The sequence below is a fragment of the Scyliorhinus canicula genome, chromosome 2 (genome assembly GCF_902713615.1).
Source record: "Scyliorhinus canicula chromosome 2, sScyCan1.1, whole genome shotgun sequence".
NCBI lineage: Eukaryota > Metazoa > Chordata > Chondrichthyes > Carcharhiniformes > Scyliorhinidae > Scyliorhinus > Scyliorhinus canicula.
The window spans coordinates 202,825,657-202,841,081 of NC_052147.1; the positions used below are offsets into that span (position 1 = coordinate 202,825,657).

At 46.8% G+C, this 15,425-nt stretch overlaps 1 protein-coding gene across 3 annotated transcripts in view; it reads left to right on the forward strand.

Moving 5' to 3' along the window:
- The window catches only part of sp3a (sp3a transcription factor), a 67,038-nt gene extending 63,712 nt beyond the window's left edge, over nucleotides 1–3,326 (forward strand). For all 3 annotated transcript variants that reach the window (XM_038789384.1, XM_038789385.1, XM_038789386.1), the window contains one exon: nucleotides 1,107–3,326. In XM_038789384.1, coding sequence (XP_038645312.1) covers nucleotides 1,107–1,435 — 329 coding nt within the window. In that variant the 3' untranslated portion in view covers nucleotides 1,436–3,326. The remainder of the gene's footprint in view (nucleotides 1–1,106) is intronic.
- Nucleotides 3,327–15,425: the final 12,099 nt, after the last annotated feature.

The window sequence follows — 15,425 nt, forward strand, 5'->3', positions numbered from 1 at the left end:
ATTTGACATTCTTCCCACTTAACCAGAAATTTTGCTTAAAGGCCATTTTCCTATTTCATTTGTTCCATTGTTTCATCTGCACAACTCAGAATTGGAGTATTGTCCGAGTGCCTTTGGGGATCGGCTCCAAGATGGAAAGGCTAACAAAATGGTGTGGGAAGGCAATGGATGCTGTGCCTAATATTTTTCTGCTGCCATGCCAGTTTGCCAACGGGGAAAGGTGGCAGATAGCCCATTTTCCTATTTTTCACACTGAGACAAGGCCAAGTGTGATCTGGATGGAAAAGGGCGAGAGGCTGGTGAATAATTGGTCTGCAGCATATGAGTGTTGCATTTTAAAGTCTTTCATTCTGTGCCTATTAAGTTTACTTTTATACTTATAACTAGACAGCAAAAGGAATGGGTTATTTGAAACATGAATTTCTCTGCAATAGACTGAGAAGCTGGAAGACATAACTGGCACTGCAATGTCACCATGAGTTGAAGGTATCACGCAGGCATAGGAATTTATTGGAAGCAGTTGATAGGAACTACATGTAGATGTAAGATTGTAATATGTTGAGGTTATGCTTTTGTTTAGAATATTGTTTAGTTTCTTAATGTGTGAAAAATAAGAGCACCAATCTGCCAAGGGATTTCACAAATTAACTTGCATATTCTTTGCACATGCAAAATCTGTAGATCTTGTGTAAATGACGGCACTGTTGCGTCACAGCACCAGGGACCCGGGTTTGATTCCCGGCTCAGGTAACTCTGTGCGGAGTCTGCAAGTTCTTCCCGTGTCTACGTGGGTTTCCTCCGGGTGCTCTGGTTTCCTCCCACAAGTCCCGAAAGACGTGCTTGTTGGGTGAATTGGGCAATCTGAATTCTTCCTCGGTGTACCCGAACAGGCGCTGGGGTGTGGCGAATAGATTTTCACAGTAACTTAATTGCAGTATTAATGTAAGCCTACTTGTGACACTAATAAAGATTATTATTATAAATAGCCATTTTATTGAAAGGACTTTTTAAATTACTGAGGTAAGAGGTGCTACGTTAATACAAGTATTTCTTGAGAAATCTTTTGAAAGTTTGAATTTATACACCCCCCCCCCCCCCCCCCCCAGGTGAGAAAAAATTTGTCTGTCCAGAATGCTCCAAGCGCTTTATAAGAAGTGACCATCTTTCAAAGCACATCAAAACACATCAGAACAAGAGGGCCAACCTTTCCAGCCACAACAGTGCAGCTATATCATCAATGGAAGTGACATCTGCCTCTGACGTTGGTATCCTCACTTCAGGAGGAACTATTATGTCTCCTGTAATAGCAAGCATTCAGCAAGGCCATATGGAAGGGATTGGAACTGACCATTCTGATGATGCAAATACTGAAGAAATGTTACATAATACTGATATACAGTTAGTCACTATTGGTGGAGATGACTGTCTGGACTGAAAAATGCAGTTTAATAGAGGAAAAAAAAACAATGTGTTAGTGATTTTATAATGGAGTAAAAAAGGCTAGTAAATTTTGAGCTTTTTCTTGAGCAGTCTTTTTATCAGTGTGGTTAAAAATTCATGTATTATGGAAAAGTGACAAATGTCACTAAAATGCCTTATTTTCTATGTATTTGTAATACAGTATTCATATATCTATTGAACACTGGCAATGTTGCATGTACATTTTGCAGATACTCACCACATGTAGCAATTCTTCAAAAATAGCACTCATGATAAATTTTAAACACGGAAATAGCTATGCAAGACTGATGGTGAAATCTTGAAAATTAAAAGATTTGGGGATGATCCAAATTCAGAATGGGAAAGTATGTACATCTTGAACACAATTTATTGTGATAAATCTGTTTTCTATTAAATTTCATAGCCCTTTTCTAATTCAATGCATTACATTTTCTGATACAAGTAAGCCTATTTCAACCGTAAAAGGGTCACTGATAGTCTGCATTCTATAAGCTGATTAGTAAACTAGCTGTTTGCCATTTAAATGTCAAAGTATGCATTTCTGTGTATCATTAAGCTCTTTATAAAAGAGAAATATTGTAAAAATGGGATCTGAAGTCTTAATCTATTTTTTCAATTTATTAAAAGCCATTTTTTTTTTGCTAAATGTTCACGGTCATCTGCCAAATGACTGAATGCGTTGATTGTAATTTACCTTGAAGTTTCAAAGTTAACTATTGCATAAAACTTCTTTGACACATTGCAGATTCTTATGCATCTACCCTTTGTAATTTTCTATACAAGTTTTTACCTTAACTATTTGTTGCGCATATATATAACATATATATTCGTTTTGTATTTTTATTATGTATTTGTTAAGGCTACAGAGGTAATGCATAACTATTTAATCTCTATCATAATTTCAGCACCATAGAAATAGGGTTAAAAATGCTACCTTTTTGACTTTCATTTTTTTTTTTTCAAACCCCAAGGTGACCATTTATTGCCTCCAGACATGCAGTACCATTAAATAACAGAGTTGCACTTCTCTCCAGAATATACGAGGGATATATATCTGTGGCCGTTTTCCTTTGAGTAGTGCATCACCTTGTGATTTGCACCCCATTTAAATTTATTTTTAACTGTCTTGTCCTTTTTTGTAATAAAATCAGATGTGCAGAATAAACATTCAGATAACTGTATAAACCAACTTTGAACCAACTGAAATGAATTGTGGTTTCACATTTTTTGGTTCTAGTAACTGAGGAACCACTACTATGAAGGATTCAGTGTCACTTGATGTAGCATTATTCCAATGGTAAAGTGTGTATAAAGACACATAGAAAGAAATGTTTATACCATTAATCAGTTGATCATTGTTTCTATTTTTAATCCAGTTACTCTTTAGCAAAAGTGAATTGATTATCTAGAACTCTCCAAAAAGCATACATTGTGTGTTGTATATCAACATAGGACTCAAGACTTGAGGTTTCCCCGCAGTGATATTTGCAGTTGAAGTATAGTTCCTTTTATTGCAGTCATTTTTTCCCCTCACATAGGGTGCGTAAACATGCATTGGAAAAGTGGACCTCAAACTAAGATTTGTTATATGTGCAAGTGCCAACAGTTGGGGTAAAAAGTGTATGTTACATGTGAAAATATATAATGGATAGTACAGTTTTGTAGTGACCTATTGCATTTTTTTTTACCTTTTTTGTTGATGTTTTAAATAGGTTGTTTGAGCAGTTTTCTTTTCATTTTAGAACTAATATAGATCATACTCTCCCTACCTCTTCCCTCTCCTCCCAAAACAGTTAATGTGGTATTTTAAAACAATGATGAAACTTGATTTTAAAATTCAATAAAAATATATACATTGCCATGTGGTAATTGTGTCTAGTCTTACATGTTCCTTCAAAATGTATAAATATAAATTAAAATGCTAATAAAATAAGATTATACTACCAATAAATTGCCGACCTTATTTAAATTTTCATTAGTAGACAGGAATCAACGGGGAAGTATATAATTTACTTGTAACTCCTGCAGTAACCAGTTTGGTACCTCATTTGTCTCATCCAATTAAGGGCCGGGGGGGGGGGGAGAAATACAACTTTAAAAACTAGTTCCAATAGGTAATTTGTTTAGCACAGGGCTAAATCGCTGGCTTTGAAAGCAGGCCAGCAGCACGGTTCGATTCCTGTAACAGCCTCCCCGAACAGGCGCCGGAATGTGGCGACTAGGAGCTTTTCGCAGTAACTTCATTTGCAGCCTACTCGTGACAAGCGATTTTCACTTTTCATTTGCAAATAGCTAAAATTAGACGTTTTATTTTAAGTTTACTTCCCCTGTCTGTTGCATCATCCTGAGCACCAATCCTTTTTAGTTTATTTTTGGTGAAACTTCTTGTCCATGTTTGTGATTCAGTATGCACAAACACTATATACTGTCATGGTATGTTTTGGAGAACTATAGAGCTTTTTTTTTTCTGGTTCGTAATTTTATCCTGCCATAAGAGATGTATGCATTATTAATGTATGTTTCTGAAACTAAACCGTGAGTAAATATCTGTTGCAAGATTTGATATCCTTTTGGTGCTCCATGCCATTGTTAATTGGTTAATGTAAAAACAATAGGGGAGAAGAATGAAAAAAGAAAATTAAAGCAAAACGGAACAAGTATTAGAAATAATTAGTGTATGTAAGCCATTTTAAGTGATTGGCATCACTAATTTGTTGAATTAGTTTAGTCTACTGAATTTTTAGTTTGATCTGGAATATACCAGAACTCCAGAGAGCGATCCTCTTGTTTCAATGCTACCATGTTTTACTCCAAAGAAAACTGAGGGAAAAAACATTGAACCACATAAATGAAACCAGTTCTGGGTAATGTTTAAAGTTTTGACTTTCCAGGTGGCACTGTGATGCACTGTTGCCTCATGGCACTGAGGGACCCGAATTCGACCCAGGTCACTGTCCGTGTGGCGTTTGCACATTCTCCTTGTGTCTGCGGGGGTTCTCTTTCCCCTCCCACCACCCACACACTCGCACATATACAACCCATGTGCAGGGTAGGTGGGTTGGCCCTGCTAAATTACCTCTTAATTAGAAATAAATAATTGGGCACTCTAAATTTATTTTTTAAAAGTTTAACTTGTATTAAAATTAATATTTGAAGCTGTTGAGGCAAAGATGGTGCACCTGAGACTTCACAAATGAAGGCACCATAGTATTTCCTTAATCAGTGAAATTGGAAATATAACATCGCAAAAGTGCAGGACTGCAGTTTGGTAAGAAAAACAAGGCGATATTTAAAAATCTAAATAAGGTAAATGAGCAAAGAGATCTGGAAGTACAAATACAAAAATGAATTGTGACGCAGGCCATTCAAACCAGCCATATGAAAAGCAAGCCAAGAACAGAGTTTTTATTTCTAAAGGAATAATATAGAGCAAAGTTTAACTTGTATCAATCAAACTTTGGTTGGACTATAATTGGAGCATTGTGTACGGTTCTGCTTGCCATATTATAAAACTAAGAGGCACTGCAGTAGGTGCAAAAAAAAAATTTTTTAATTTGGAATTATATTACCAGGACAATACTTTTATCAGGAAAGGAGGAACTGACTGGATCCCCTTCTCAAGGGAAATTTATGGGGTGCTCTGATGCGAAACAATTTAATAAAGTAAGTCCTCAAGCAAGATTACAGGTCATCTCTTTTCTCCCCCACACACTTTTCCTCCTGACACACTCACTGATCACTCCCACCCTTCTCTCCCCACCCCCACACATACTTGCCCCTTGTTTGCCACCTGTCCATGCATGTGTGCTCTACCTGCCCTTGTGTTCTCTACCTGCCCTTGTGTTCTCTACCAGCGCATGTGTGTTCTACCGCCCTTGTGTGTGCTTTCTACTCGCCCTTTTGTGCTCTCTGATTTCTTCCACTCCCCCTCCTTTTTCCTGTGTCCTCTCCCGTCATCACACCCTGCTCTCATAGAAACATGAAATAGGAGCAGGAGGAGGCCATTTGCCCCTTTGAGTCTGTCCACTCTTGTGAAGAAAGTTCTCTTCGTCTTGGTCCTAAATCGTCTGCCCTGCTCACTGGCCCCTGGTTCTGGACATCCCCCACCACTCGAAACATCATTCTTGCAACTACCCTGTCTAGTCCTGTTAGAATTAAAAAAAAAAAAATTAATTTAGAATATCCAATTATTTTTTTCCAATTAAGGGGCAATTTCATGTAGCCAATCAACCTAACCAGCACATTTTTGGGTTGTGGGGGTGAATCCCATGCAGAGAGAATGCAAATGCAACAAAGTGACCTGGGGTCAGTGCTGTATGCAGCAGTGCTAACCACTGTGCTGTTACAATTTTATAGGTTTCTGAGAACCCTCCCCTCATGCTTCTGAACTCCAGTGAATACAATCCTAACTGACTGATTCAATATCTCCTGCTATGTCAGTCATGGTAACCTTTGCTGCACTCTCTAAAGCAAGAACATCCTTCCTCTGATAAGGAGACAAACTGCACACAAGGTTCTAGGTGTGGCCTCACTTCAGGTCCTGTATAATTGCAGGAAGACTTCCCTGCTCCTGTACTTTAATCCTCTCACTATGAAGGCCAACAGCCCATTTGCCTTTTTTAAAAAAAAATATTTTATTCCAAACACACAAGCAACAGAATATGTTGTCCATCAAAGCATAGTCAACAGTTTGTAGTTTCTCCTCCCCCCCCCCCCCCCCCCCCCCCTTTTAAGTCCTTCCCCCAGTGACAAACAACCTCGAGTAAGGTCATGAATGACCTTCAAACCCTCTTCTGACCTCTGTAAAACATACAGTGCTGGTCTGAGGCAACAGAAGTAACTTTATTAACCCGCTTAAAAAATGAAGATGGGGAGACATTGAAATACAAACAGGAATCTCGGGAGGACCGTCTTCACTGTTTGGACTCTACCAGCTAGAGACAACGGGAGCGCATCAGATCTCCGGAAATCATCTTTCATCTGATGCACCAACCGGGCAAAGTTCAATTTATGTACCTGGTCCCAATCCCGCGCCACTTGGATACCTAGATACCTGAAACTGTCGCCTCTCCAGACCCCTTGCCTTATACCCTGAAAACCAGCCGAATTCCCATGATTTCTTCCACCCCCTCAATTGGAAATGAAACATACAGAAGCAGGTCGTCTGTATACAACAAGACTGTGCTCCACCCCCACCCCCCAGGACAGCCCCTTGAGGCCCTCAGAGCAATTGCCAGCAGCTATATAGTCAGCGTAAACGCCTTTTGCAGTGGGGAAAGGCGGCATCCCTGTGTCATCACCCGTGCAGTCCAAAATAGTCCGAAGTCGTCCTGTTCGTCCTACACTAGCCACAGGAGCCTGGTACAGCAGCCTGACCCAGTCAATAAAACCCCTCCCAAATCCGAACCGCCCCAGAACCTCCCATAAATAATCCCACTCAACCTGGTCAAAAGTTTTTTTCACATCCATCGCGACCACTAGCTCCACTTCCCTACTTTCAGGGGGTATCATGATCATGCCCCCAGAAAGGGGGCAGCATGGTAGCATGGTGGTTAGCATAAATGCTTCACAGCTCCAGGGCCCCAGGTTCGGTTCCCGGCTGGGTCACTGTGCGGATTCTGCACGTCCTCCCCGTGTGTGCGTGGGTTTCCTCCGGGTGCTCCGGTTTCCTCCCACAGTCCAAACATGTGCGGGTTAGGTGGATTGGCCATGCTAAATTGCCCATAGTATCCCAAAAAAGTAAGGTTAAGGGTTGTTGGGTTACTGGTATAGGGTGGATACGTGGGTTTGAGTGGGGTGATCATTGCTCGGCACAACATCGAGGGCCGAAGGGCCTGTTCTGTGCTGTACTGTTCTATGTTCTATGTTTAACAGCCTTCTTACATTGGCCACCAGCTGCCTGCCCTTAACGAACCCCGTCTGAACCTCCACAATGACGTTCGGTACATAATCCTCAATCCTGGAGGGCAACAGTTTGGCGTCTACGTTCAACAGGGAAATCGGCCTGTAAGACCCACATAGCTCCGGTTTCTTGCCCCGCTTCAGGATAAGCAAAATAGTGGCCTGTGACATCGTCTGGGGCAGACCCCTCTTTCCCTTGCCTCATTAAACGCCTTCATCAGCACCGGTCCCAATATCCCAGAGAACCTTTTGTAGAACTCCACTGGGTACCCGTCCGGTCCCGGGGCCTTACCCGACTGCATGGCTTTCAAGGCCTCCACTCTCTTCCAACCCGATCGGGGCCCCCAGTCCTTCTACCAGCTCCCCGTCCACCTTCTGGAAAGTCAGCCCCTCCAGGAAGTGCCTTGTCTCCTCCGACCCCGCAGGGGGTTCCGACCTGTACAACCTGCTGTAGAAATCCCCGAACGCTTTACTCATCCCTGCCGAGTCCCCAACTAAGTTTCCATTCCTGTAAATAACTTTCCCTATTTCTTTAGCTGCCTCCCTCTTTCTAAGCTGCTGTGCAAGCATCCTGCTGGCCTTCTCACCATGCTCGTAGATCCCCTCCCCCTCACCTTTCTGAGCTGTTCCACTACCCTCCCTGTGGTTAACAAGCCGAACTCCATCTGTAGCCTCCGCCATTCCCTTGAAAGCCCTATCTCTGGAGTCTCCGCATACCTCCTGTCGACTTGTAGAATCTCTTTTACCAGTCGGTCCATCTCTGCCCTGTCCGTCCTGTCCCTCTGGGCCTGGATCGAGGTCAGCTCTCCTCTCACCACTGCCTTCAGCGCTTCCCAGATCACCGCTGCTGAGACTTCACCCGTATCATTTACCTGCAGGTAATTTTGTATGCATTTCCTCAGCCTCTCGCACACCACTTCATTCGCCAATAGCCAGACATCTAACCTCCGTTGCGGGCGCTGATTGCTATCTTTACTAACCTGCAGGTCAACCCAGTGTGGACCATGGTCCGAGATTGTGATCGCCGAGTACCCTGTGTCCACCACCCCTGCCAGCAAGGCCCTACCCAAAACAAAGAAACCGATCCGAGAGTATACCTTATGCACGTGGGAGTAGAAGGAGAACTCCTTCACCTTCGGCTGCCTAAATCTCCATGGATCCACACCCCCATCTGCTCCATGAATCCTTTCAATTCCTTTGCCATTGCCAGCACCCTGCCCGTTTTCGAGCATAACCGATCCAGGCCGGGATCAATAACTATTAAGTCCCCTCCCATGATCAGCTTGTGCGAGTCCAGGTCCGGTATCTTCCCCAACATCCTCTTTATAAATGCCACGTCATCCCAATTTGGCGCATATACATTAACCAGCACTACCTTCATCCCCTCCAGCTTACCACTAACCATAATATATCGACCTCCCACATCCAAATCTATACTACCCACCTCAAATATCACCCGCTTATTAATCAAGATCGCAACCCCTCTAGTCTTTGTAACCAGCCCCAAGTGGAAGACCTGACTGACCCAGCCTTTCCTCAATCTAACGTGGTCCACTACCCTAAGGTGCATCTCCTGCAGCATTACCACGTCTGCCTTGAGTCCCCTCAGGTGTGCGAACACACGTGTCCTCTTCACCGTTCCATTCAACCCTCGAACATTCCGCCAAAGAGAAAACCCAAAAACGAAAAACCTCCCCCCCCCTTCTTAAACGGAACTCAAAAACAGAAGAGGAAAAATAAAAAAGAGACCCAATATAAGCCAACAAGTTGCATCAAAGTTTGAGAGTTCTCAGATCCCCACCAGTCCTTTTCTTTTCGCGAAGTCCAGCGCGTTTCGGGCGACTCAAAATAATGATGTTGATCCTCATATGTGACCCAGAGACGAGCTGGATACAGCAGTCCAAACTTCACCTGTTTCTTGAAGAAGATTGACTTAACTTGGTTGAAGCGTACCCTTTTCCTAGCCACCTCCACACTCAGGTCCTGGTACACCCGCAGGATACTGGTCCCATTTACAGCTCCACGTTCACTTGACCCATTGAAGAATACATTCCTTGTCCAGGAACCTGTGGAATCTCACCACCTTTGCCCTCGGAGGGTCCCCCGTTCGCGGCTTCCTCTCAAGCGCTCTGTACGCCCTGTCCACCTCCAAGGGTCGGGAGAATGTCCCCTCCCCAGCAGCTTTTCAAACATACCCACTACGTATGCCCCAGCATCAGTTCCCTCAGCTCCCTCTGGGAGCCCGACAATTCTTAAGTTCTGCCGACGGGACCTATTCTCTAGGTCCTCCACCTTCTCCAGAAACCTTTTTTGCTGGTCCTGCAGCATCCCCACCTCAAGCTCCACAGCTGTTTGATGCTCCTCCTCCCTCAGCCAGCGCCTTCTCAACCTTCTGGATCGCCCTGAGCATCCAATCTGTGCTCCAGCTGATCAATCGACTCTTTATTCAGGTCCAGGCAGTCCTGTTTCTGCTTGGCAAAGCCGTCCTGGATGACCTGCATCAACTGCTCCATTGATCGCTGGGCCGACACACCAGGGGTCCGGTCCTCGGCCATGCTGTCTCCAGCTGCAGCTTCAGCACAGCTCTTGCCTTTCTATTTCTGCCTTTTCGTGCACTTCTGATTCTTTTCTCCATACACCGATACGTGGAAACGGTGCCCAATTGCCTCAGCCTACAAATTTGCCATTTAAAACCGGAAAAAAGTTCGGGGGAAACGTCCAAAAGTCCGACCAGAGCGGGAGCCACCAAATGTATGACTTACTCCTTCATAGCCGCCATCGGAAGTCGTTCTATCCAAACGTTGTTAACTGCCCCAGAAGAGTCTCGGGCACACCCATGCCGACCTTCACAACAGCAGGGTAGCATGGTGGTTAGCATAAATGCTTCACAGCTCCAGGGTCCCAGGTTCGATTCCCGGCTGGGTCACTGTCTGTGTGGAGTCTGCACGTCCTCCCCCTGTGTGCGTGGGTTTCCTCCGGGTGCTCCGGTTTCCTCCCACAGTTCAAAGATGTGCGGGTTAGGTGGATTGGCCATGCTAAATTGCCCGTAGTGTCCTAGAAAAAGTAAGGTTAAGGGGGAGTTGTTGGGTTACGGGTATAGGGTGGATACGTGGGTTTAAGTAGGGTGATCATGGCTCGGCGCAACATTGAGGGCCGAAGGGCCTGTTCTGTGCTGTACTGTTCTATGTTCTATGTTCTCAAGTCAGATCAGCCTTCTTGAAAGTTAACCCTCGGAAAGTGACGTGTCCTGACGGGGTCTCTGGTCGTGCAATCAGATCCTGCGCGGACCAGCTGGCAGATGTGTTCGCGAACATCTTCAACCACTCCGTACACCGGTCTGAGTTCCCCACCTGCTTCAAGAAGACCACCATCATATCGGTGCCAAAGAAGAACCAGGCAATGTGCCTTAATGACTATCGTCCGGTAGCCTTGACACCGATCACTATAAAGGGCTTTGAGAGGTTGATCATGAGCCACATCAACTCCATATTCCCAGAATGCCTAGATCCACTGCAATTCACATACCACCACAAGTGGTTCACAGCAGACGCCATCTCCCTGGCCCTACACTCATTCCTGGAGCACCTCAACAATAAAGACTCCATGTGGTGCAGTGGTTAGCATTGGGACTGCGGTGCTGAGGAGCCAGGTTCGAATCCTGGCCCTAGGTCACTGTCGGTGTGAAGTTTGGACATTCTCCCCATGTCTGCATGGGTTTCACCCCCACAACCCAAAGATATGCTGGTTAGGTGGATGGTCATGCTAAATTTCCCCTTAATTGGAAAATAAAAATAATTGGCTACTCTAAAATAAAAAAAAACAATAGGGACTCGTACATCAGTGGTGTGCTGATGACACGACCGTAGTGGGTCAGATCTCGGAACAGCAATAAGTCAGAATACAGGAGGGAAACAGAGAACCTAATGGAGTGGTGAAACAACAACAATCTCTCCCTGAATGTCAGCAAAACTAAAGAGCTGATCATTGACTTCAGGAAGCAAAGTATCATGCACACCCCTGTCTGCATCAATGGTGCCAAGGTGGAGATGATTGACAGCTTCAAATTCCAAGGTGTGCACATCACCAACAATCTGTCCTGGTCCACCCACATTGACGCTATGACCAAGGAAGCACAACAGCGCCTATACTTTCTCAGGAAACACAGCATGCCCACATTGGCTCTCACCAACTTTTACAAATGCATCATAAAAAGCATCCTTCTGGCTGCATCACAGCCTGGTATGGCAACTGCTCGGCCCAAGACTGTAAGCAACTACAGAGAGTCGTGAACACAGCCAAGTCCATCATGCGACCCTGCCTCCCATCCAACACCTCTTGCTGCCTTGGCAAAACGGGCAGCATAATCAAAGACTCCTACCACCCGGGTTATTCTCCCTTCCAACTTCTTCCATCGGGTAGGAGTTACAAAAGTCAGAGAACATGCACTAACAGGTTCAAAAACAACTTCCCCGCTGTTATCGGACTGCTACAAGACCCTCTTATGGGCCGATCTGATATCGTCACACATTTTCTTTACTGAGTAGTACTACAGTCTTGTATGCTTCACCCGATGCCTGTGTCTATGTATTTACATTTGCCCTATGTTTTTTTTCATGCAGGGAATAACCTGTCTGGACTGTACGCAGAACAATACTTTTCACTGTACCTCGGTACTTGTGACAATAAACAAATCCAAATTAAGCCGCAGAAAGTTGTACCAATCCCCAGCCAGGCTGCCACCCCCCCAGCGGTGTATTCGACCTGCAATTCAACTGGATCCTTCACCAGGCAATCAGAGAGGCTAAGGTCACTACGTCAGCCCACAACCCCTCTAGTAGCTCCGGCTCCTCCGAAACCCCTAAGATTGCCACAAAATGGTCTAGCCTGACATGACCTCTCAGCCCCCAATAATCTGGATAATGTTCCAAACGCTGCCTCCCAGACACTCACCAGCTTCTCACAGCCCCAGAACATGTGGGCATGATTTGCTGGCCCTTGCCAAAACTTCTCAAACCCATCAGTCATCCCCTAAAAGAACCCACCCATTCTCGCCCAATTCATGTGCACCTAATACACCACCTCAATTAAGCTCATCCTCGCGCAGGAGGAAGTAGTGTTCACCTGCATGTGAGTAGGGGGGGCGTCAGGAGTCCAGGACCCCCATGCTCCTAGTGAGTGTCCTCTGGGGCCGGTGGGCCCTGGTGTACGTGCTGGTGGCACATGCCCTACCTTGCCGCAATGTACCAGGTACTGACTGTGAGACACGGTGTTGTCAGAGGGGTGGAACCCCCGGTGGGTGGGGGGGGGGGCTTGATGCCACCTTTACCACTCCATAGGATGGGTCAGGTGCGGCGGTGCCTGGGGTCCAACTTGGGATGGAGGGGCAGATGGATTGAGCCCCGGCTGCCCCTGCGTCATCTGGCGCTGCCAGCCCTGGCAACTCCCCATTGTCTGCAGCATTGCCCATAGCGATGCTCCTCAGTGACTGGGACATGCACTGCAGTGCCTCAGCAATACATACCTGCGACTGGGACAAGCTCCACAACGCCTCGGCTATTCCCATCTGAGATTGGAACATGTCCCGCAGAACCCTGGTCAGCCTGGTACTGGGTCACGTCCCCCAGCGAGCCGGTCATTCTACCAAGGCTCTCGGCCATGGCCGTCACCAACTGAGCGAAACCTTGGACACATCCACTCATGCTGCTGATGTTTTTTATTTATTTATTTATTTTTTTTTAATATAATTTTTATTGGAATTTTTTACAGAAAATATAAAACATAACGACAAACAATGAAATGCAACAAAATAACCCATAATAACTGTGACACCCCCAGACCGTATCGGCGCATGTATCACATCCCCCCACCCCCCCCCAACCCTAATGAACAACAAAAGAACTTTAAAAATATTAAAATTAAATAAACAAACATAGTCATTGTCGGCCCCCCCCTTTTCCCTCCCCTTTTCCCTCCCCGGGTTGCTGCTGCTGCTGTCCCCGTACCCTATCGTTGAGCCAGAAAGTCGAGAAAAGGCTGCCACCGCCTAAAGAACCCTTGTACCGACCCTCTCAGGGTGAATTTGACCTTCTCTAGCTTAATGAAACCCGCCATGTCATTGATCCAGGTCCTCACGCTTGGGGGCCTCGCATCCTTCCATTGTAGCAAGATCCTTCGCCGGGCTACTAGGGACGCAAAGGCCAGCACACCGACCTCTTTCGCCTCCTGCACTCCCGGCTCCACCCCAACCCCAAAAATCGCGAGTCCCCATCCTGGCTTGACCCTGGATCCCACCACCCTCGACACCGTCCTCGCCACCCCCTTCCAGAACTCCTCCAGTGCCGGGCATGCCCAGAACATATGGGCATGGTTCGCTGGACTCCCCGAGCACCTGACACACCTGTCCTCACCCCCAAAGAACCTACTCATCCTCGTCCCAGTCATGTGGGCCCGGTGCAGCACCTTGAATTGGATGAGGCTAAGCCGCGCACACGAGGAGGAAGAATTAACCCTCTCCAGGGCATCAGCCCATGTCCCGTCTTCGATCTGTTCCCCCAGTTCCCCCTCCCACTTCGTTTTCAGCTCCTCTACTGACGCCTCCTCCGCCTCCTGCATAACCTTGTAGATATCAGATATCTTCCCCTCTCCGACCCAGACCCCCGAAAGCACCCTGTCGCTCACCCCCCTCGCGGGAAGCGAAGGGAATCCCTCCACCTGCCGCCTAGCAAAAGCCTTTACCTGCAGATACCTGAACATGTTCCCCGGGGGGAGCCCAAATTTCTCCTCCAACTCCCCCAGGCTTGCAAACCTCCCATCAATAAACAGGTCCCTCAGCTGTCTGATGCCCGCTCTGTGCCAATATGCTGCTGATGTTATGCATCAGGCTCTCCAATGCAGAAGCCATCGTAGCAGAGTTAGCCTCAGAGCCACGCATTGCAAGCGGCATTTCCTGCTCCTGTAGCCTCTGGGACTCCTCCAATCGGCTATGGACCTGCTGGAAAGTCGCTGACATCCCCATCTGAATATCACGGCTGCACCCTATTGTCTGATTTAGCTCCGGGTAAACCTGGTCCAGAGGCTCAGCATCTGACTGGGACCCAGGGATCCAGCAGACCTCCAACTGCTGTCTTAGCTGGGCGTTCCTCCCACCATCTGATGTGTATCTGCAACTGTGTGATGCTCAGCAGATTGTGCCCCAGAAGCCTGTGCACTGCCGTTGCCCACCTATGTGTTTGCCTCTGCACTGGTGGAGATGACAGCTGTGCTGCGTTTATGGAGGCATCGTCGGAGCTCTCCTCTGGGGTATTCTCATGAGAGGTGGGGGTGCGGGGGCACCCCAGATGGGCTGGTGCCATTGGCTGGAGGTCCTCTGGGAAAATGGACATGTGGTCAGTAGGAGGGATGGGTCAGTCTGTTTGGCATTAACAGCTCAGGTGTGACAAGTCATCTGTGTGTGGGTCGGTGTAACCTCACCTGTACGCCGTGCGTCAACCTCCACGTTGGTAACCGCTCTGTCCTTGGCCATCCCATAATTTTCATACCCGGTTCCTCTTTGGGGGTGAGGACTCTGATTTGTGGCTCTCTCCCATCAGTTGTGGGCCAACCTTTCCTGCAGGAACACAGAGAGGGCATCATTCGCCGCACACATGGTTACTCACCAGGGTGGCTTGGGGGGGGGGGGGGGGGCATATTGGAGAGATGGGGGGGGGGGAGTATGTATGGGAAGTGACAGGGTGTGAACTCACCCTGGCAGCCCAGTGGGGGTTGTTGACTTCTTGTGGTACTGGGTGCCAGTCCTCGTCACGTTCCCCAAGCTGATGGTTGCTGCCATTTCCTCCCAAGTGGCAGTGGCTGCCCTGTGGCTAACCCTCCTGGATCCTTGGGGAACAGGGTATCCTATCTGGCCTCCACCGCATCCAAGAGACGCCCCAGGTCGGCTGCACCAATGCTTGGAGCTGGTCTCCTTGGCGCCGAACCATGATTTGCAGCGTGAATCCCATGGGGCCTCCTTAAGTGACCAATTAGCGTTTTATAGTGGCGACGGCCTCGCCAGGCCGAGCATCAGA